A 22487-nucleotide genomic window follows, 5' to 3' on the forward strand; every position below is an offset into this window, starting at 1 on the left:
CATAATGAGCAAAATGACTAGAGAAAATAATAATAAGACAAGAGCTAAAAAAAAAAACAATATTTCTCATCGATTTTTTGCTTATTTTGCCACTGCATGTGCAGCGCATGCGCATGCGTACTTGTCATTGTTATCGCCAAAGCTTTCACAGCACTTTCATCACACATAGCGCTTATTATTCACACATGTGTGCCTGTATGTGTCTGCGTGTGCTCACAGATTCTCCGAAATCTCAGCTCTCTAAGCATTTTACGATGATTACTTTTCCACTTTCAACTAACGGATAGGCATTGTGTCGGGTTACCGTTGAGACATTTCGCAATACACACAACATACTCATATTGCCCGTGGTCGGAACGGTGCAACGGACGAGAGTATACGAAAAACGGTGCAAAATAAAAAATTTGTAATAGTTCAACCAAAAACTAAACTAATCAACAGCAAACTAATATTTTCCTGCATTAATGCCATAGAAAAGTGTAATCCATCAACGCGCCTGTATGTGTGTGTCTGTGTGCGCTTAATCGATTTGTGAAAAAAGTGCGATTCGGCAGAATATGGCGTGCTATTGACGCTGCCATACGAGGAGGTGTGTGGACTAATGTGCCAGCAGCAGGACTTGCTTCGGTGCAGCTGTACCAAGAGTTCGAGGCGCTAGCAAAACTGGCAAATCGGTGGAACAGCACAATTTGACGTTCAGCCTTTGACCTCCATTTCACAATATTGAATTGCTGGGTGCAATACGCAGCTGTGTGTGCATGTGTGTGGTGCGTAATTTCAGTGTGTCAAAGTCGCCGCAATCCTTCAATGGTCTTTCACGCACTGCGCCTATACATGTGTGTGCGTGTGTGTGTGTTTGTAGCAAATACCAACTTTATTAGCCACGAAAATTTTGTGCTCAATTAAAATTTATGACAGACAAGCAGAAAATACGGCAGATTTAACGCGCACGAACATTAAAATAGTCATCAGCTACGCCAACTAACTGCCCGAAGGAGGAAAAATCAATAGTTGCAGCATTTTTCACGAACAGCAAAACGCCAATATGAGCGTGTTGAAAAGTGAACGCGAGTAAAATAAAATGAAAGTGTGTGTTAGATTGTAGAAAAGTGTAGGAAGTACAAGCAATTACATAATTTCGAAGAAAAATTGTGGTGTAGGCGCGGTTTTGACAGTTCCACCAATTTCTACAATAAACGCATGCGTGTGTGTTTGTGCATGTGTGTCTGGGTCAACCATATGTTACAATCGATTTAGATGGCAGCAGCAATAACACAAATTCATTGAGGCGCTCGTTTCACTACAACAACAAACAAACAAACAACAACAACAACAACAACAAAACAACACCAACATAAGTATATGCATACATACACAGGCGGAAGTTTCACCACACCAACGACCACGACGACGACGACGACGACGCCTACGCGAATCGCCAACGACGAGTAGTTTGCAGAAACTTCCAGTGCTGGCAACCGCAAAGTAAACTAATAACAGTCACAAACCACTAAATAGAAATAGAAACATCAAACAACAAAAAAAAAAAACAACAAGCAAACTCTACAACCAATTTAACTGCCAAGCGCTTAACAGCCGTAAACCGCCGCCGCAGCCGCCGCCACAATGGGTAAGAAAAAGGTGCCGAGTGAGGACCTCATTGTACCGCCACAGGATCAGCGCATATGCGGCACGATTTGTGTGTGCCAAATGACGCTCGTGCTCAGCTCGGTGGCGCTGGTCTATCTAACGGTCGCCATCTATATGCCGTCGACGCGCGCCTTCAAGAGCGGCATCGATCCAACGCCCGTCATGTGCACCACCACGCGCGCCGTCAACAAGGACAACTGCGAGTGGGGCTCGTGCGGCGAGTGGTGCCTGAGTAAGACGTCTGGCGCCTGCATACAAATCTACGTGAATCTACGTACCAACGGCACCAATCTCACCTTTCAGAATTGCACGAATTCGGCGAATAAGACGTGCTACGGCATCGATCAGGACCGCGCCGATAAGGCGCGCTGCATAAATGATGAGTGCAAAAATTTGACGGGTACATTTAATTGTACCGAAGGTCAGTGCTTGAATATAACCGATGCGTTCGAGTGTGTTTTCAAGAATAGCGATTCGCCGGTCAAGTGTTCGGGTCGGCGGGGGAAAATCAATTGTATGGACATAAACGGTTTGTTTTCGTGTAATCGCGGCACGTGTCGCAAAATACGCACACCCTACAATTGTGACCGTCGTTGCGTCGACATACCGACACGCAATAAGAATGTGGTGGTGTTGAGCGGCGACAAAGTGTATTTGTCGCAATGTCAAAATGCCATCAATGCAGAGACTAAAGAAGAAGTGTGGAATGAATCCGCGGATAATGTTGTGATGGCATCGTGTTATTTCATAAAGAACACATCGGATCGTGTGGAGGCATTAGATTGTATTAACGGCTCGACGCTAGAGCACAATATGCTCACGGATCTCACCAATTTCACGTATCTAAGTCATCTGCACATATCGGTGTCGGTGCCAACGCCGGAGATAGCGCCACCCGATTTCGATTTGACCATTTCGAATGAGTCGAAGCTCATGATCAATCTGGAGGGTTGTGTGAATACGCTGATGGATGAGTGCAAGGAGTTCTTGAAGGATTTCGGCCGTGATGGCAGCGATCACAATGCACGTGCGCGCTTCCCTTGCTTCTACTCGCCGTCAAAGAAGGAAATTGTCGTGGCTCGCTTCGACTTGGAGGTCACCTATCGACAGTTTGTTATCGCCTCGGTTGTGCCGTCCGTCTTGTTTGTGGTGTCGTGTCTGGTCTTGCTGCTGTGTCAGAAGACCGTCTATGTGGGTGATGATGCGAAAATGCGCTTCAAGGGTTGTGTGGACACGGATACGATATTGGCGAAAAATAATATTGGCTCGCAGACCAATTTGGGCGATACTGGTGGAGGTGGTGGCGACGACGTAATGGCACTATGAGATCCGTCACGTAAGCATGCAAATGATTGTTGCTTTTATTTATTTAATTGCTCGCTATGAGCCACAACAACCAGTTGCCATCTCACAACTTGTGTTATTACTCTCAAATATTTGTTCAGCTTAAATCGATATGTAAATTGTAATGCTTATTTTACACTTGCAGCATACTTTCAGCTACATCAACGTGGATTGAGACCTGAAAGTTCGAATATTTATCCACATTTTTGAACATTTGTGCTGTTGTTATTGTCTGTAAGCGTCGTTTATGATGTAGGTTCGCAAGGAGCTTTTGTGAATAACGGCATTTAAACGTAGAAACAACGCATACACGCATATTTAGTTGAATTGTGTATATTGTTAGCTTTTCGCGCGAAAGCTTAGAGCTTTCATGCAGTAATAAATATATATTGTAGAATCGTAAATAAAAATGTTCAAATGATATTAAATCTTTTTGGGATACACGAATTTAACTTTGTAAAATAGATTTAAGTTAGGGCTCTTAAAATGATTCGAATAACCTGAAAACCGATTATTCGAATATTCGGTTTGTAACCGTTCGTATGAATATTAACCGATTAACACTAATCGAATAGTCTTTGTTGACAATGGTCTATAGTCGTTCTATTGGGACTATTCGAATAGTTGCTCTACTGCGAATATATGAAAAAATTTAAAATTGTTTGAAATCCGAACAGACTTTAATTTTTGCTCGCTTTATTTTTGTGAAAATGCCAATGGTCCCGTATATACTAGAAAAAAATTGTAAAAGTTCCCCGGTTACTATTCGAACAGTCGACAATGAACGGTTAACCGGTTAGTCGAATAGTTAAACGAATAGTCGACGACCTACAACTATCCGGATACTGCAAACTGAATATTATTATTCGAATAATGATCGAACAAGAGAGTCCGGTTAATTCGGTTAGTCGAATACCAAGAGCTCTAATTTGAGTGTATAGAGAACTTATATTCTAAATAATATGTATTCCATGTAGTATCAGTATATTAAAACAAAAAACCGTTTACACTTTCAATAATAATAATGCTAATGTTGTACAAAAGCTTAGAGCTTTCATCCACTATAAATTCTTCTTGTTAATATACAAATAAAAACTATGAGCCAAAGCTTAATTGTAGGCGTAGAATCAGTTAAGAATCAGTTCCTGTAGTCCCTGGTAAATTTTTCAGCTACTTATTCTAAATAAATAAATATTGTTCTATTTAGTGAAAGTTTCAGTTTTTACAAAAATCACATAAACATAATGTATTCATTTCAATTATAGTTTAATTGAGTGTCTTATAATTTTTTATATTAACTTTTTGAAATCACCTTTTCATGAAAGCTTAAAAAATAGAGCTTTTACTAATTAAAGGGTTTTTCTTTGCAAGCTTAAAAATAGAGCTTTCACTAATTAAAGGTTTTCCCTTTGACTGAGACGGCGATTTAGTTTAAAAATTATTCATCATTTTAGTAATTTAAGTATTGAGGCAATACTGTTGTATTTATTATAAAGCTCCATTTTTTTCTGTGCGAAAGCTTAACGCTTACGAACGCTTAATTTTCATTTTAAAACAGAACTGTCAAAATTAAATGTTAAAATTATATACAAAAAATTGAGTTCGTCTTTCATCTTTTGAAAATTTAAATCGATCAATATGGTATGAAACACTGGAGGAGATATCGGTAGTGAGGCCGCAGAGTCTGTTAGTATTCGCGTGAAACGCAGGCATACTAAAGGATAACTACTCCTCTTATACTTAGCAGCTGAAATCCATCTGGTATCGCAAAGGACCAAACTGATCTAATCGTATATTATTGGCATACCAGATTAACCTAACCCAACATAACCTAACCTAAATTGATATCTCAAATAGTTTTTGAATTCTTCTTCTTCTTAATTGGCGTAGACACCGCTTACGCGATTATAGCCGAGTTAACACCAGCGCGCCAGTCGTTTCTTCTTTTCGCTACGTGGCGCCAATTGGATATTCCAAGCGAAGTCAGGTCCTTCTCCACTTGGTCCTTCCAGAGGAGTGGAGGTCTTCCTCTTCCTCTGCTTCCCCCGGCGGTACTGCGTCGAATACTTTCAGAGCTGGAGTGTTTCCGTCCATTCGGACAACATGACCTAGCCAGCGTAGCCGCTGTCTTTTAATTCGCTGACCTATGTCAATGTCGTCGTATATCTCGTACAGCTCATCGTTCCATCGAATGCGATATTTGCCGTGGCCAATGCGCAAAGGACCATAAATCTTTCGCAGAATTTTTCTCTCGAAAACTCGTAACGTCGACTCATCGGTTGTTGTCATCGCCCAAGCCTCTGCACCATACAGCAGGACGGGAATAATGAGCGACTTATAGAGTTTAGCTTTTGTTCGTCGAGAGAGGACTTTACTTTTCAATTGCCTACTCAGTCCGAAGTAGCACCTGTTGGCAAGAGCAATCCTGCGTTGGATTTCCAGGCTGACATTGTTGGTGGTGTTAATGCTGGTTCCTAAATAGACGAAATTATCTACAACTTCAAAGTTATGACTGTCAACAGTGACGTGAGAGCCAAGTCGCGAGTGCGACGACTGTTTGTTTGATGACAGGAGATATTTCGTTTTGCCCTCGTTCACTGCCAGACCCATTTTCTGTGCTTCCTTGTCCAGCCTGGAGAAAGCAGAACTAACGGCGCGGGTGTCGAGGCCGAGTTTTTGAATTACAGCATTCTAAACTGCAGGCGCTCAGTTCAATGAGCCACATCAGGTTAAAATCCGACCATTATCTTCAGCATATTCTGTAGTTTTCCACACAATGACTTCTTTCTTCAAAATTTGTATTATATATTCTTGAAATATGTATAAAAAAAGGTCACACTACATAGTTATGCTCTTTGAGCTTATAATGGCCTTATAATGTCACCGTGGAATAGTCAGTGATACTCCTGTTTTGGTATAATAAAATTTGGGACCGACTTCTATTGTTATAACCGTAATATAACCAGTTATACATAACTAGTTCTCATCTAAGTTCAGCGAGCAATAAGCAAATATCACGTATTTCTCGTACATGATCTCTGCTGTAGAAAGAAACAAATTATATCAACACTTCAGTCTTGGCACTAACGCTTATAGGATACTAAGGCTAAAGCAACTGTGCTCTCATTTATTCAACCACCAAGAGGATGAAATTCATTAATTAATTGGTATTGAACTTAGTTGGCTCTACAGGTTTTTGGAGACTATTTTGCTTATATAGAGTATTGATATTTAATTCCTTCCAGGAAGTATGGTAGAAAAGTAGTATTTTTGAGAACATCAACCTCTCCTAACATAAACTTACAATACTTATAAAAGTCTAAACTCTTCATATGGTTTAGTTAAATAGTTCCCCAATCCAATTTTATATGTACATATGTATATTGAAAATGTTAAATATGTTGTACCTTAATAATATTGTATTGATTTTGAACTAATTTTCAAAAATATAAAATTTTTTTAGCAACTATTCTACAGATCTAAGTAGTTTAAAGTCGGTAAATTACTAACTCCCACAGCAATTTTCAAGACCTACTTAATTAGTTGTCACTTTTAATCTAATTTTGTTTTGAAATAATTTTTTTCAATACTTGAATTACGCTAACATTTGTGTTTTCTCAATTTTCTAGGCATTCCTCTGCTCCAAGAAGACAGTCCCGTACATCAGGCCGGCGTGTTTGCCATGCAATAAAGCAGCAGACCGTGCAGCAGTAACAAACAACAATAACAACACAAGTTGTACAAAAGCACACTCACTTCACCAACTCAAATCAAAAAAAACCAAGAAAATTTTACATCAAAAATTAAAAAAAAATATTTTAATCAGCCCAAAAATTATAAAGAACAAAAAACAAAATTCAATTCAATTTCACTCCCCGCAAAATGCGCTTGCCAGCAACGAACCAAAATATTATAAATTAGTCAAATAAACATTATGTACCACAAATCAACCACAGAGAGCAAATAATTTATGCAAATCACAATCAATTTGAAAGTTAAAAAAACACAAAACCAAAAATTCAAAAATGAAATTGCTGCAAACAAGTTTTTGAATATATTCTCGAAAGCAAATATGCTGTATTTTAAATTAATATTTATGCACACGAAAGAATTAAGAACAACAACAACAACTAACGGGACATAAAGGTCTTGTAAAACTTATTCATTCAGACAATATTAGATTTACAAAAGAACAAAGACAAAAAGAAAGCAAAAACTTACAAAAATAAATTCAAAGATTTGTAAGAACTCAATTCAATGTTGTAAACGCAAGCAAAACGCAAAAAAAACAAAAACAAAGCAAGAACATTATTCCACTTAAGTTTAGTATATATGAAAAGTATTTACAATTGTTCACCACAACTACAACTACAATGCAAAGCAAATATTTATATGTTATTCCATTTGAATTAACTGTATCTTAGTTAAAGATCTATATTGAAGCGCTTTTTGCACTAATTTCGTACAAACGGGCACTCAACACACAAATATTTTACAACAGTTACTCACTGACACACACACATATACACACTTATACACCCACACACACATTTCTACACCAGCAACTCACTTGTTATGGAAAGTCAAACGGTTTGGAGGGATGCGTGATCAAGCAAATATTCCAGCAAATTTTGGTACAAACAAAAACAAAATATATGAAAAATTAACAAAAATTAACAATAACATACAAAGAGACGACAAAATAAACAAACAAACAAACGAACGTGAAACGAAAAGTAGCAAAAGTATAGATAAAACAGAAACAAAATAAAAAAGAACACAACTAACAGACTTGGACCGGAAATAGTAAAACAAGACAAATAGGCATGAAATAAGAAATTAGATAAATTACCGTTCAAATTAGTATGAAGAGTATTTAGTGAATATCGAATATTTAATAAATTAACTTAAAAATAGAACAGAAACAAGTATCAAGTATCATAGAATTAAAGTAAAAACACCGACGTGTTACGAAAAAACCTTAAACCTGGACAAACTGCAAAGCAACTCTGTTAATAGTACACACAAACAAATAACTGAACCTATAAATAGCGATCGTTAGTAGCGCACGAACAATCGAACCCACAAACACACACACACAAACCTACAAACGACGAATAGCTGTAGTCAAGACACAAACCGTGTAACGTACCACAGACACACACTAAAAGCAGTCGTTGTGTGAAGAGAAACGAGTATAGCGCAGCAAGATGAAGAAAAGTTCAACCGCTACGACAACAATGTCGCTACCGACCAGTCCGACAATTTCGGCGCACACCATTACCGGCAGTAAGCTAAGTTTAAGCAGCACAAAGACAGCGACTTCGGGGCGTTCGAGTCGGTCGAGTCGCTCGAGCATGCAATCGCCACAGAAGAAAAAGAGCGATCTCGAATTGGAGTCGATATTAGAGAAGGCGAAATTTTACACATCGTTGTGCCTTGGTGAGTTGAATAAATGAGCACAGCATTGCTCAAAATAGCCATATTAGTGAGCTACAACGAGCTTGCACCAAAGTTATTATCAGCTCTCGAACTCTTGATGTATATATTGATATTTGTTGGAATTATATGCATACATACATACATATATTTCAAATATGATAAATTGTACTTTCATTTTCACAGGAACCACTGCAATTCTGTCGGTTTTTGCCTTCCTCTTTTTAATACCATTCGTCGTGGATCCAGCAATCTCGACGATAATTGCCGATTATGACCCCGTACCAGTTACATGTATTGTCATTGATCATGTCTACGCGGAAGGCATAAGAAATTGTTCGTGGAGTTCATGCCGCGAGGGCTGCACGTCATCACTCACCAAGTAAGTATTACTCGTATATGTGAACGAATCGTGTCCAATTCTTACAACCTTTACGAAAGATATTAGTTAAAATGCCAAAAAGAACTTAACAAAACCTGCTCAAGAACCACATTAGAGGTCTTTGTTACAATATTCTGATAGTTCGCTCATTTCTTCCCAGTGTTACAAGCATAAATACGGTATTATATCAGCTTTTGGGCACTTTTCTGGGCAGCAGTAGGTTACGTTTGGTTTTATGGCTGTTCCAAAGATCACACTTCGACTACTATGCAGTCGATTATGAAACTATAAAAGTAGAAGTAGAAAATTTAGTCAGACGTTTAATTTCTATTCCCACCAGTGTGAAAGTTTGAGCTCGCAAGTGAAGTGCTGAGAGATTTTTACCTCGTCTTATTCCATACAGCTTCTGCAGCTCATATACGGTAAGATTCTCAACCATACAGCATGGATGCCGATAAGATCTTGGGACAGCGCATGAACCGATGACCAGCGCTAAAGACCAAGTTTCAGTAGTATAACACACGATATGGAAGGTCCAACTCATTCCCATTCTACCGATAGCGGTGCTAGGCTACCCTTCCTACTATTTGGTGCGTTCTTTTTACTTGGTCGCCTACATTTAAATAAGGCCGAATGTATAGAAAATATGCACCATCAATAAATATATAGAAATAGGCTCCGCCGACAATCTATCTTTCTCAAAACCTTTATATTAAATTTAGACTAAAAACTCGCAAAATCCTCAATACTAAATAGTAAAAAACCTAAAATTCTTCGAAATTTAAAAACGGAAAGCAAAGTAGTTAAAGTATAATGGATAGGATACTGCTTTGGTACCGTAGAACATCTAGATTTCGCCATAAAAGTAGGTTTTATTGACAAATCCTTTCCCATCTCGCCAATACCAATAAAATAAATTCCTCTCTAATTACTCTCGCAGGTGCCATCAGTTGTACGTCAACTACACACGCATTCCATTTATCGAATGGGAAAAGAATCCACATGAACTGGATAAGGTGCAATGGGACGTCAGTTATACGAAATTTCTCATCAATTCGGAAGGTTGCGGTTATCCACCCACAACGAATTGCAGTGTCTTTGCGCGCCAATATGGGTGAGTCTTAAAAATACATATATTGAATTTCAATAATATTTAAATTTCATTTATATTTCTCACTTGTGCGCTCACGCTCTCTTCTACAATAGCTACTCGCACATTGGCGAACCGTTTCCCTGTTATTACAGTCGTGCCTACCCAGAAGTGGTGATCGGTCGCTACTCGTGGGAGAACAACTTGTATCATCTCGTGCTGTCGCTTATCATACCGAATGTTCTATTCGCCATTTCGATTGGTGTGCTCAGCTATTGGTACTGCCCCTGTTGCGACAAAGCATGCAACAAATCATCACGGGTCTATGCGGAGAAGTTTCCCTCGAAGGAAGAGTGAGTTTCAAAAACAAATTGTTAAACAATAATTAATCACCACAATCAACTACTTAACATAACTACCTACCCAACTAACTACTACATCATCAAACACACATACATATGCTCGTAATCTCGTAATCCCTCAGTATGCATTAGTACTAACTACATATTGTATTTTAAGTTGTTGTAATGAACGTTAATTACTAAATATACAAAAAAGAAAGTGACGAAGAAGTGAATAGGAAATGAAAAGAAAATTTAATATTAATCATAGCTATATCCTACTGTACCTGCATAAAAACCTGTGTAATTTGGAATGTTTCTTCGAAATTTGTTATGGCATTCGTAAATGACTAGATACTCGTTGCATACATATATATTTATTTACATAATTTCATGTGTAGTCAACATAGACATATTGTTACATACCTACTTTATAAATATTTATATGCATAATTGTAGTAAATGCGGTTGTACCGTTAAGCATTCATATTTTTATCGATTAATTACTTGAGTTTTATTAGAATTATCGTAATGTAATCCATAATTTTGTTGTGAAGAATGGCATATCCTCCCAATACATACATATATGGTTGAGAATTTTGATTTGTGAAGAAGTGGAAGTAAGCATGTACATACATATTTGAATCGGTCAAACATTACTGATGAAAAAAAAATTATTTTTAAAATTTTTTTGTAGTTGAAACGTATTTATTTGCATGTTCTCAATTTAATTACATATTGGCATGCGAATTGGCGCTATTGTTGTTGCATTTATGTTGTCAAAATTAACAGAAATTACATTTTTCCTTCTACTCCTTTCTACTTTCTCTTTTTCGTGTTTACGCTCGCTCGAATAACTCATTTATTACTCGCTCGTAGTGTGCTCGTTATTGTCATTGACTTTAGTGAATTCATTTAGTACCGCCTTTAAATGACTAAAAGACAAACCAAAACTAAAGAAAAAAACAAAAACAAAGTTAAACATTAATGTTTGTAATGACCGTTTACCATTAACGAATATTTACAGGATTGTTAACTGCATGAATTGCAAACCGGAGAAAACGTTATCCCTCAGTAATTTTTAAGCGAAATCTATGCAAGTGCCTATTGAAACCGTTTGATATGAATTTAAATAACCGTTAAATGCAAAAAAAGCTTTAAAAATATTATATCAATACAGTAAATTGCAAATTTATCGAATAAAAAAATTATTTCTATAAACTTTTTCGATTACACTCGCGCACATTTTCCAACCCTTGTTAGCTAAATACTGAGATATTGAAATTTTTGATATAAACTACTAATTTAGCATGTAGTACGCGTAGACTAGTTAAATGGCACTAATTTCAAAAGAGTAGCGCACACCAATTTACTAAAATATAATGTAGTGAACTTGTTCTTAAAAATTAGATTTGTGAGCGATAAATTCACATTTAGTAGTAGTTAGCATTTTCGAAAGATTTTTTGGTTTAAATTTCAACTTTTTTTACGTAGAGTCAAACTCTGCGCCAAATCATTATCTAAAAGCGAAATTGTGGTGTGAAAGAAGGACGCTATCAGCTTTTTCATAAATTGGTTGACTTGGAAATCAGCTGGTCCAATGACGTCACGTTAGCCTTACAATTTCAGATATTAGACTTTGCTAACCAAAGAAATTGCTCAGGTCTAATCACTATCGCATATCGCTGTCATGCAAACTGACAGATCGAAATTAAGCTCTTGATTGATTTAAAATCAGCTGGTCCAATGACGTCACGTTAGCCTGACAATTTCAGAACATAGAGCTTTGCTAACCAAATTCTCTCTAAGTAGTTTGTGTGTACATTTTAAATTAAATTTTAAAAGAAAATCTTAATTTATTAACTTAAATTAAAATTATTAAAATTAAATTAACTTAAATTAAATTCAAAGCTTTGGCTTTTTCTTGAACGAAAAAATTGATAAAAATCGAGTAATATATTCGAAAAATACGGCAAAACTCTAACATTATTTTTTATTAAAATTCAAATTTCATCTTATTTTGAATTTTTTTTTTTTTAAATTTTGTTGAAAATTATTAATTAAAATATTTTCTGAACAATCTTTTTTTTAATTAAATTTTTAAAGTTTTATGGTTATTTTATATCATATTCTTTAAAAATTTCTTAAACCACAAAAAAAAAATTTATAAGAATTTTTAAATGATACGTTTAAAAATATAAAAACTAACAACTCTCAATTAACTCTTTAGTTAAACAATAATTTTTCAACTTTTTAATTATTTCGTTGAGATTTATGTTCAAAGTGAGCTGGCAACTCCATTTGTATAAATGCGTACTAGTCCCTCACTTTTTGTGCTATCAATCAGAAAATTTGTTTACGTCCTTTTCTCCTCAAAAATTATTTTATGTTATGTTATTTGTTGCAATCACCGTTAGGGGACCACTATAGCATATAGCACCCATACAAACTGAGCGATCGGAACAAAGTCCTTGTAAGAAAAACTCTTTTATTTGTCAAGATATCGTCACGAAATTTAGCAAAAAATATTTTCCAAGACTATGCTAAAAGCTCCAAAGAAATTGTTCAGATCGAGTCACTATAGCATAAAGCTGTCATACAAACTTTACGATCGGCATGAAGTTTTTGCATGGAAAGGTTTTTCATTTGAGAAGCTATCTTCACGAATTTTGGCGTGGATTATTGTCTGATTATGTGATATGCGAAGAAGTTGTTCAGATCGATTCACTATAGCATATGGCTCTCATACAAACAGACTGATCAAAATCAAATACTTCTATGGAACCTTTTTTTGGTGAACGATATTATGGCTTCGGTGCAATCGAAAAAAACGTTTTTTCTTCTTTTTTATTAATTATATTTTTTTATTAATTTAAGTTTTGTTTTCGCTGTTTAGATTGCAAGCATTAAAAAGCCAAAATTTGTTTTTGTTTACTAAGAGTTCAAAAAAAATAAACCCAAATATATAAATATAAATGTGTGATTTTGTTTTAACTACAAAATACTTTCGTAAATGTCCGCCTGTGGGTAGTATCAATTTTTCGTAACGTGTCTCTTATTCTAACATCCATAAATGTATTTTTGATACACAGCACGTTTTTAAAACTAATTGCATATTTTAGATTATTAGACATTTTAGATAGTAGAAAATGTTCGTAACTTTTTTCCAGAAATACCAAAATCCATTACTTGAATGTTACAAAATGCATGCAAACCTGTAGACTTGTACGATTGGTCTGTCTCCCGTTTCAAAAACGCACGTGCAACAATTTTGCCTGATTTTCGTAAACAACAAAGAAGCCCACACCACAAACAACACACAAAAAAAATAACGAAAAAAACTTAAAAAAAGCACACACAGTTTTTCATTCATTCATTCAATTTCCGTTGTAGAAAACTTCTGTGTCAAAGTGACGACGAAGATGATATGGAATACTAGTGAACTAGCGAGTCTAGTGAAAGGCTAGATATACTCGTAGCATTAGAAAAGCTGCTTACACAACAACAACAGCAAGAAATCGTACACGTACTCGTATTCGTATTCGTAGAAGGAGTACAATGTAGAAAATCGATAGCCACATTTTGTATTCGTACACAACAGTTACAAATAAATAATAATATTTACCTACAGCGCTCATACACATAGTACTTATATATACACACATACATACATACATATATGTAGCTAGTTAAATATGACGATGTGTATGTACCTATACATGCATATTTAGGACTCATTATAGCTAAACGCATTCGTATGTGTATTACAGCCATGTGCATACATACATAAAGCAATATGTATATTAGGGTGTTCAGGTTGTTTTTTTGACACTTGAGGTTTCAGTGTTTGCGCTAGAAATAGCATTAAAATGTAAACAAGCTCTTTTTAGTTTCATTTCATATTTATTTTCTTACGTATATAACATGGTAAATGATTTTTTAATATTTTCCCCTAAACAAGTAAATCTGCAAGCTTTAAAAAGTGATATTCTCATACAAAATTTTCTGCGCCACTAAAAGGTCTCAATGACTTTTTCCATAAAAACACTCGTTTAAAAGTTATACGCCGTCAAAGTTATGCATCAAATGTATAGAGCGCTCATAGTGCTTTCCCACGACAGTCGGTTCTAAGTAACCGGATTTTTATCCAGGCAAGGACTGTCAACTTGGCACCATTCCTCGAAATTACTTCAAGAATGTTTTCTGCCGCACAACAACAACAAGCGCTCATAGTTCTGATTTATGCACTCTGTGTTGCTCATACGACATGGTGTACATTGGATGATTTGATGCATACCTTTAATTGCATAGAACTTTTGAAGGAATATTTACAAAACAATCAACTTGAAAAATAACAGACACCCTAATGCATATGTATGTATGTATGTATGTTCGTCTACGCATTTGTATACATAACAGTATTCGCAATTTGCAAAGTAAATAATAAAAAAATTGACAATTCGTACTGTTCTCCTCCGCCCCCATAGCGCTAAACACAAGAGCAAAGCAATAGTCTGCCGCAAATTCAATAGTATTTACATAAGTATGTATGTATTATGCTTATTGCAAGCTCCAGAGCAGTATTCGTGCGATTTATTTGTTAAAGCTTTTATTATTATTTTCGAATTTGCAATTGCACTTGAAGTAAAACTTGATATGCAAATGCTAAAGCACGATATGTAAAATAGAAAAACAAAAAATATTTATATAAAAAGTTATAATATAAAATATTGTAGGGCTTGTTTTGCATTTATATAATTAATATAAAGAGTGTCATACAGATAAATATAAGCTAAGTACAACACACATATGTATGTTTGTAGCATAAGAAAGTACATATGTAAGTACGGCGACAGCTTTATTTCAACAAAAAAAAAGAAAACAAAACAGCAATTCAAAATATATTCGTATATATGTATTAAAATAGCAGACCCAACACTTTTCTAATAACAAATTTTGAATTTATGAAAGCTCTTTCGAAAAAGCTTTTTTTCGCGCAGCAAACGAGATTACCTTAAGCAAGTGCAAGCTCGAAAAAAGTTTTTTTTTTATTCGGCAAACAGAGGTAACGAAGACAAGTGAAAGCTCGAAAAAAGCTTTTTTCCTCAGAAAACAAAGTACTGAAATCTCAAAAACAGCTTTCTCGCTCAATAAACGAAAATACAGAAAGCGAGCGCAATCTCGAAAAAAGCTTTGAAAACTAATGAAAGCTCAAAAAAAGCTTTTTTGTAAAAGTGAAAGCTACACATTTCATTCTAAGCAATTTTGCACTGAAATACATCACAACAGCTGCCGCTTAAGTCTATAATTGCGAAAAAATATATATTTTGTTGTACTGTGTATTTTGTTAGTAGACAAATGTTTTGCTGAAAATTCTAAAAATTTAAATTATTGAACTATACTCGTATATTGAATTTGACTTGAAAAAGTTATTTATAGATACATTGAAAGACAAGGATTGTGATAATAGTCATAATTATTATATGTTTTGTGTTCTCAGCGTGTTGTACCCTAGAAAATCAGAATTTGTTTAAAATGTTGAAAATGTTGTAAGTAATGTAGGAATGAAATAACACACGCCGATTTGCTGAATGGGCGTTGAATATCAGCAAAATAGTAAATGAATTGCAAAATATATACTTGGTAAGGTTTGAATTGTAATGTAAATCGAATTTGGCTTAAAGAGTTACTTAAGTTTAGACTAGTCAAATATGTAGCACTACAGTTAAGGTAAAATGGTAAATATAACTATGTATCATACTGTGTTAAACAATAATGCAAAATTAACGACACACACACAATTTTCTGTTTCGGCAAATGTGTAAGCAAATAATAAACATATTGTACGAGTTTTCTTCCCAAAAATGTACATTTCGAAAAATATTTTGAAAAATAATTTTTTTTGTTAACACTAAAAGTACCTTCCAAAAACGATTTTGAAGAGTTGTATAATTTGAACAAAAATTTTTTTTATTAGATTTGTGCAAAAGCTTTAATGCGCTAAGAAATTCACTAGAATTGAAGCGCAAAAAAACATGAAAAATTGTATATATAAATATGTGCTTAAAAAGCTTTGCTAAAACTGTGCGAAAATTAAATTTCCATAACATAAACTTACTAGCAGCTCATTAAGCAAAAAAAAAAAACAATTATTGCAATAAAGTGTTCCGAATTTGGTTTTTTTTAACTGTAAAAGGTTAAAACTTAAATTTTTGTGTACAAAAATTGTAGAATCTTCAAGAAATATCGGAATTAGAGGTTATATATTATGCACGTAATTAGTTTATCACTAAAGGATTTTTTAATTAATTTAATTATGATGAGGGAGTAGTGTACAAAGCAGGAAAATAATGTTATTTTCTTTGACCTAATCGCGCTCTATTCGTTTACTCCACTCTCTGATATAACCTGAGAAGGAATAGAAATAATAAACTTTTTTTATAGACTTTCTGTTTTTTGTCTCCCGTTACGCTATGGTTTAGCCTAATTGGCCAGTTTTTGTCGGAATGATCAGCTGTGCTTCCCTCTATAAATAAGTGAATCCACTAAAGTGACAGATTTATGGCAAGCAAAGAAAGTCTGCATTAGGCTCTTATCTAGATTTGGAAAATATCTAGGCAGTAGGTTAAAAAAGCTTAATAATACTTGACTTAATGAGAATTTCTGATTTTTATTAAAAAAATTCGAATTATTCCGAGGAACATTAAAGACTCACCCGACTTTATTTTAACAATTTAGAATAAAAAATAAAATTACTTTAAAATCGGAGATTTAACCAGTTTTTATTGAAAAACTTAAAATCAATTGGATTTATTCCGAAAAAATCGAGAGAGGAACGATATTTTTTAAACTCAAAAAATCGAGTTATGCCGAAAACATATTTGAGGAGTTTGACAAGTACAAATAACCTTATTTTTATAGAATTAGCAGGATTTCACTTAAAAAAGCAAAAAGTCATTCAGAAAACCTTTTTCGAGACTCGTATTATCTGGGTCTCAAAATGCACAAAAGCTCAGAAATATTACAAATTATTCTGATAAATATATTCGAGACTCGAACGGTTTTTTTAAATTATCTTACAATGAAAATATTAAAAAAATCAAAAGGTTATTCCGAAAATCATATTCGAGACTCGAACGATTTCATGTACAAAATTATTTTAAAAACTAAATACTCAAAACTCAGAAATATCTCCAATTATTCTGATGCATATATTCGAGACTCGAACGATTTTCTTTTCAAAACTATCTTAGAATGAAAATGCTCAAAAAATCAGAAATATTTCCAATTATTCTACCGAACATATTCGAGCCTCGATCGCTTTATCTTAAACACTTTATTATATTTGCAAAGTAAAACTCATTTTAAAATATATTTTGAGAACTCACAGATTTTTAGTCAAAAATAGTTCCAGTTATTCCTAAGAACTTATCGATCGATTTCATCGTAAACTCTATCTTAGATATGAACTATCAAAATGAATTTTAAATCAATTTAGAAAATTAAAAAATTTCACAAAAAGAAATTTCACAAAAAACTCTCTTACAACAACTTCAGCTATTTCAATATTTGTAATAGATTTTTTAATTATATTTTAAATTTAGTCCAAATGGATTATGTATACCTCCTTTATAAATAAGTTTTTTATGAATTTTCAGATTGAGCGTAGTAAAAATATTCACACTCAAAAGTTTAATAAATTTAAAATAATTTTATAATTCAAGCCAATAAAGGACAAACGATTTGAATAATTCTTCGAATTAGCTCGAAAACCAAATTATGAGTGAAACTATACGTATTACGCATGGTCATCGAGCCCATTTAACTCTGCACAATATATAACCTCTAGCGGGAACTGTATAAATATTCATAGATTGCAATAAAATAATAGCAAAAAAATCAAAACTCCCCCTAAAACACCTTTCATAAATTAAAACCACAAATGATGCATAAAATTCCATAATAATTTTTTATTTGTCATAATTGCTGTAATTAATTTATTGTCATAATATTGAATTTTTTATAATTTGTGAAAACACCTTTTCTCAAAGGCTTTAGTAGCGTCGGCGCTATTAGTTCCTTGCTATGGGAAGCAAAAGCTAAATAAAAATAAAATTCACTTCAAAACGTTTTGCAATACCTACCTGCATACTAACACAAATACAAATTGTAACAAATCGATACAGGATTCTATTTACAAAATAAAAAATAAAAATAAAAAAATATTTTTCTTCAGCGCAAAATTGTAAATCTTCAAATAAAGATAATGGCAATCGCTAAATAAAATTCAAATGAAAATCCAAAATGCGTTTATTTTACTAATTTAACCATAAAGAGATAAGAGAAAGAGATAAGTATAACAGTTTTAATGTTTCGTGTGTTTTAATAAGTTTGAGCTCGTATCGCAAAGGTTACGTATACGCTGCGTACCACCAGCGTAGTAATAATGAATGTTGCGTGCTTCAACACTAATAATGCTATTAATTCTTGGCATGCTGCTATAAATTTGCACGAGCAGTTTTTATTATATTTTAAGCTACATACTATTTGAGTCCAGCGTCAACTGCTAAAAGCTCAGTACAGCACAAATGATTGTGAATGTTTGCGAACATCATCAAAATCGAAATTTTGTAAGTAAATAATTGGCTACGATCTCTCGCCTCCCTTTTCAACAACCAACCAAGAATTTGAGTTCTTATTAAATTCGACCACAATGGCCCATACAAACTAAGTGAGCAGTCGTTAAACGTTCGCGTGAAGTTCCAGATTAGTTTCATGTGAGTGAGCGATCCATCTTGTAGAAATATTACAAATCGATTGAGAGCACATAAGACAATTCTTAAAGGAGCTAAAATTCTTGATATTTTATAATACAAAAATTAGCTGGAAAGTTGGGATAACTTGTTTAGACACAAAAATCTTTTGAAGGTTATAAAAAGGATACACTATATATTAAAATTTAGAATATTGATTTCTGTCTGTTTAAAGATGTTGAGATATATTTCATGCTTTCTTCTATGAATTTGAAACATTAATTTATCGTCTGATAAGTAAATTCTTACATTTTTAATACAAAAAAAGCTGCTGAGCAACAGTTTTTCACACACTTGAAATATGAAAGTCTCGACTGGAATGGCCTTTAGTGCCTTCTGCGCATGAATAATAGATTGTTCAACAGTTTCGACGTCACATTCATAAACTTATGTCTTGTTACCTCAGCTACCTTGTCAAGCAACTCTTTAGCAATCTCTAATAACTTCGTTTTTTGCAAAAAAATTAGGCCTTTTGATAAGAGCCTAGCATTAACAGCATTCATATTCTAAACAAGAATCAAACTGTGTTTTTTCGATCCAAAAGAGATGTTGAAATCATCTGCTCTCTCTATGACGTTAACACGCCCATTTCGAACTACTTTCAATGTTGTCGTCATTAACAGAGATAGCTAGCAATCTGACATAAGGCAAGTTTACAATGTGTTCGCGACCTTAAGTGTTGCTATGTGACACTCAAACACCTATGCTCGTTGTAAAGTACTCTTCCCAAAACCAAAAAACCTACAAGAAAACTATTTTCCAATACTCTTTTTTACAGTAAAAATCACCACACAAACTTTTGGTGTCTTAAACAAGCAGTTGTAAAACACAAAACATTTGACATATAAATATCAAATTCCCACAAAGTTAAAAGAAAAAGTACTAATCTAGAAAAATATTTACCAATATCCTGGTCCGGGTCAAATTTGATCACATGGTATAGCACAAAACAGTCCTTAAACATTTTGTCATTTATCTCACTTTGTAACCAAATCGCCGCAAACAGCTAAAAATAGCACTCAAGTATCATGTTTTGTGTTTTGTTTTTGTTTTTGCTTCTCTTCTTATTTACTTTTTAATTATTTAATTGAATGTGCAATTTGTCCTTAATCCGTCACTGGTGAAAAGTGAGAAAAGGTTGGCGCAAAGCGACGAGGACGGCGCCAACTTGCCATTACAACATTGTTAATTTATTTTCTTGATTGCTTGCCATCTACACACACACACATATGTACATGCAAAGAGACACTAAAAGCATTTGGGTGTGTGTGTGTGTGTGTTTGTGTGTGCATTGCCAACAATCTGCAAGGCAAAACTGTTTTACTATTTGTCTGTGTCTCCCAACTGTTTGCTCATTTCTTCACTTGCGCATCATTTACACTACACCTTGTTGTTGCTGCTATTGTTGTAAAATTACTGTGACCTACAAATGTATAAATATTGCTTGCACAGAGCCATTCTACAAGCATGCACATGCATATTTACAGCAACTCGCATCCGAAGTGGAAACAATGAAGCGGAAGAAGCAGAGTAAAACAACAACAACATTAGCAAATGGCAAGCTCCAACAAACACTCAGCACACAAAGCACCATGGCACCAGTGCAATCTACTTAAAAGCATTATGATGCCGATGACTTCACTACGGCCAGACCAGAGACTGCAGTAACAATTACGTCTCGTAAGTGCTTGTTATTGTTAGTGTAGTTCGAGTTCGAGTGGCTGTTTTGTATGTGTGTGTGTGTTTAGTTTGCATTTAATTGTTTATATGGCTGCTTGCCTTTGAGATTTGCGCTTTCAGCGCAATGAGATGCGACAGAAGTAAAGCTGCAGAATTCTACAGAAAGCAACAACAACAACAAAATCAGTAGTTAAATGATAAAAGTAAAAAATAAAAATAACTACAGCGCTTGACAAATACTTTGCATTCCGCTCACGTGTCGTATACTCAACATTCCATTTGGTTGTGAACAACAGCAATAACAACAACAAGCAAGCAAACAATTTCTGCCAGCGCTATAAGCGACTTGTTGTTCTATTTGCAAGTGTTTAGTAGCGCTAAAAAAAGGAAATTTACAAGTGTCCTCAGTGTACAAGTAATAGAAATGTTTATTTTATGAGTGCAAAAAGTCAACTAACAACAACAAGAACAGACAAAAAGAAACATAATCATAACCAAGCAGATAGTGTTGACCAGTCCAGCTTACGCTGTTGGTATTCAGTATTGACGTTGCTGACACTGACGTCGCCTCTCAAATATCAAGAGTTGCAAACAGAAGGCTCTTTGGACTTAACACTCATCATACAATCTAATGCTGTGCATATGCATATCTTTAGGGTTGCGATTTTTAAGCCAACATACTAGATACTCGTGGATATAAGAGTGATTTTTTTATTCTAATTTGAAGGTGTATTGAATCTAATTTGGATGGATCGAAACTTGTGTTTGGTAAGTTCTGAAAGAGTAAAATTTAAGCAATTTTTTAGGACTTCAATTTACACCTAACCAATCGATTACGGGACGGTCTGGTTGTCTATTTCCGCTACTTCGATTGAGTGCCTATAAGGACATGGTCGCCCAAGATCTCTGACGATATACTAAAGCTAAAGCAGACAAAGTGATGGAGGCACCAACAAATATTTTTCGAACGTAACCGACGGAAGTTGTGATTCTCATTCACCTCACACTTAAAATTTGGGTCTTTGCTCTTTTTAAGTCAAAAGAAGTGATCACATAGGGTAAATCGGTTCAAAACCGACTCATAAAGTTTGTTATTATTGCAATTTATTTTATAAAAAATAAATTACTCATTTTTGATCAAAAATTGAGCCAGTATTATATAGATTAAGATGCCATTTTCCTAGAACCATCCTAGGGGCATTCTTGAAAATTGGCTCAGTAGCTGCCATTTTGTCACAAAATTTCAATATACAATTTTTATATGATCTAATACATGTTTAAGTGGTCATCTACCTTTGTGGTTTGATCAAAAGCATGTTGGTTTATGAGTAGTCAAGCCACAAACCCGACCCTGCGCTGATTATGCACATCACTCAGTCGGCTCCAAACTCGTTTTTTCAGAAGTTTTGACACGAATCTGCCAAATCGGCAAACTCTTATTGATTGAAAAAACATCATCACTATGTTCATACATAAGTACGTTGAACAATACCAAAAGCTCCGTCAAAATTGAGAAGGAGTCGTTCGATACCAAACGAGGCTTCAGCAAGGCGACTGCTTTACGTCCAACTTCTTTAATCTACTCTTGGAGGAAATAATTCGAGCTGCTGAACTACATAGAGAAGCTTCCATCTTCCTTAAGAGTACACAGCTACTGGCGCACGCCGATGATATTGATATCATTGGCCTCAACAACCGCGCCGCTAGTTCTGCTTTCTCCAGAATGGATAAGAAAGCGAAGCAAATGA

The 22487-nt window shown here is 34.6% G+C and overlaps 2 protein-coding genes across 4 annotated transcripts; both read left to right on the forward strand.

The window, feature by feature from the left end:
• Positions 1 to 205: 205 nt before the first annotated feature.
• Positions 206 to 7289, forward strand: LOC126761539 (uncharacterized). Of its 2 annotated transcripts, XR_007667373.1 has the most exons (3): positions 206 to 2986; positions 3140 to 3246; positions 6624 to 7289. XR_007667373.1 is itself a non-coding variant. In XM_050477834.1 (2 exons), exon 1 carries the CDS (start codon positions 1627 to 1629, stop codon positions 2974 to 2976), a length of 1350 nt encoding a protein of 449 aa, XP_050333791.1. In that variant the 5' UTR covers positions 208 to 1626; the 3' UTR covers positions 2977 to 2986; positions 6624 to 7289. The 2 variants fall into 2 exon arrangements, 1 of the variants encoding a protein (XP_050333791.1); XM_050477834.1 differs by lacking the exon at positions 3140 to 3246 and having other exon boundaries at positions 208 to 2986.
• A 92-nt stretch (positions 7290 to 7381) lies between these two features.
• On the forward strand, positions 7382 to 18551 carry LOC126761541 (protein tipE). Of its 2 annotated transcripts, none has more exons than XM_050477838.1 (5): positions 7382 to 8436; positions 8620 to 8815; positions 9756 to 9929; positions 10022 to 10258; positions 13640 to 18551. In XM_050477838.1, exons 1-5 carry the CDS (start codon positions 8205 to 8207, stop codon positions 13683 to 13685), a joined length of 885 nt encoding a protein of 294 aa, XP_050333795.1. In that variant the 5' UTR covers positions 7382 to 8204; the 3' UTR covers positions 13686 to 18551. The 2 variants fall into 2 exon arrangements, with proteins under 2 accessions (XP_050333795.1, XP_050333794.1); XM_050477837.1 differs by lacking the exon at positions 13640 to 18551 and adding an exon at positions 11274 to 11421.
• The last annotated feature ends 3936 nt before the right edge of the window (positions 18552 to 22487 follow it).

Source organism: Bactrocera neohumeralis, chromosome 6 (genome assembly GCF_024586455.1).
Source record: "Bactrocera neohumeralis isolate Rockhampton chromosome 6, APGP_CSIRO_Bneo_wtdbg2-racon-allhic-juicebox.fasta_v2, whole genome shotgun sequence".
NCBI lineage: Eukaryota > Metazoa > Arthropoda > Insecta > Diptera > Tephritidae > Bactrocera > Bactrocera neohumeralis.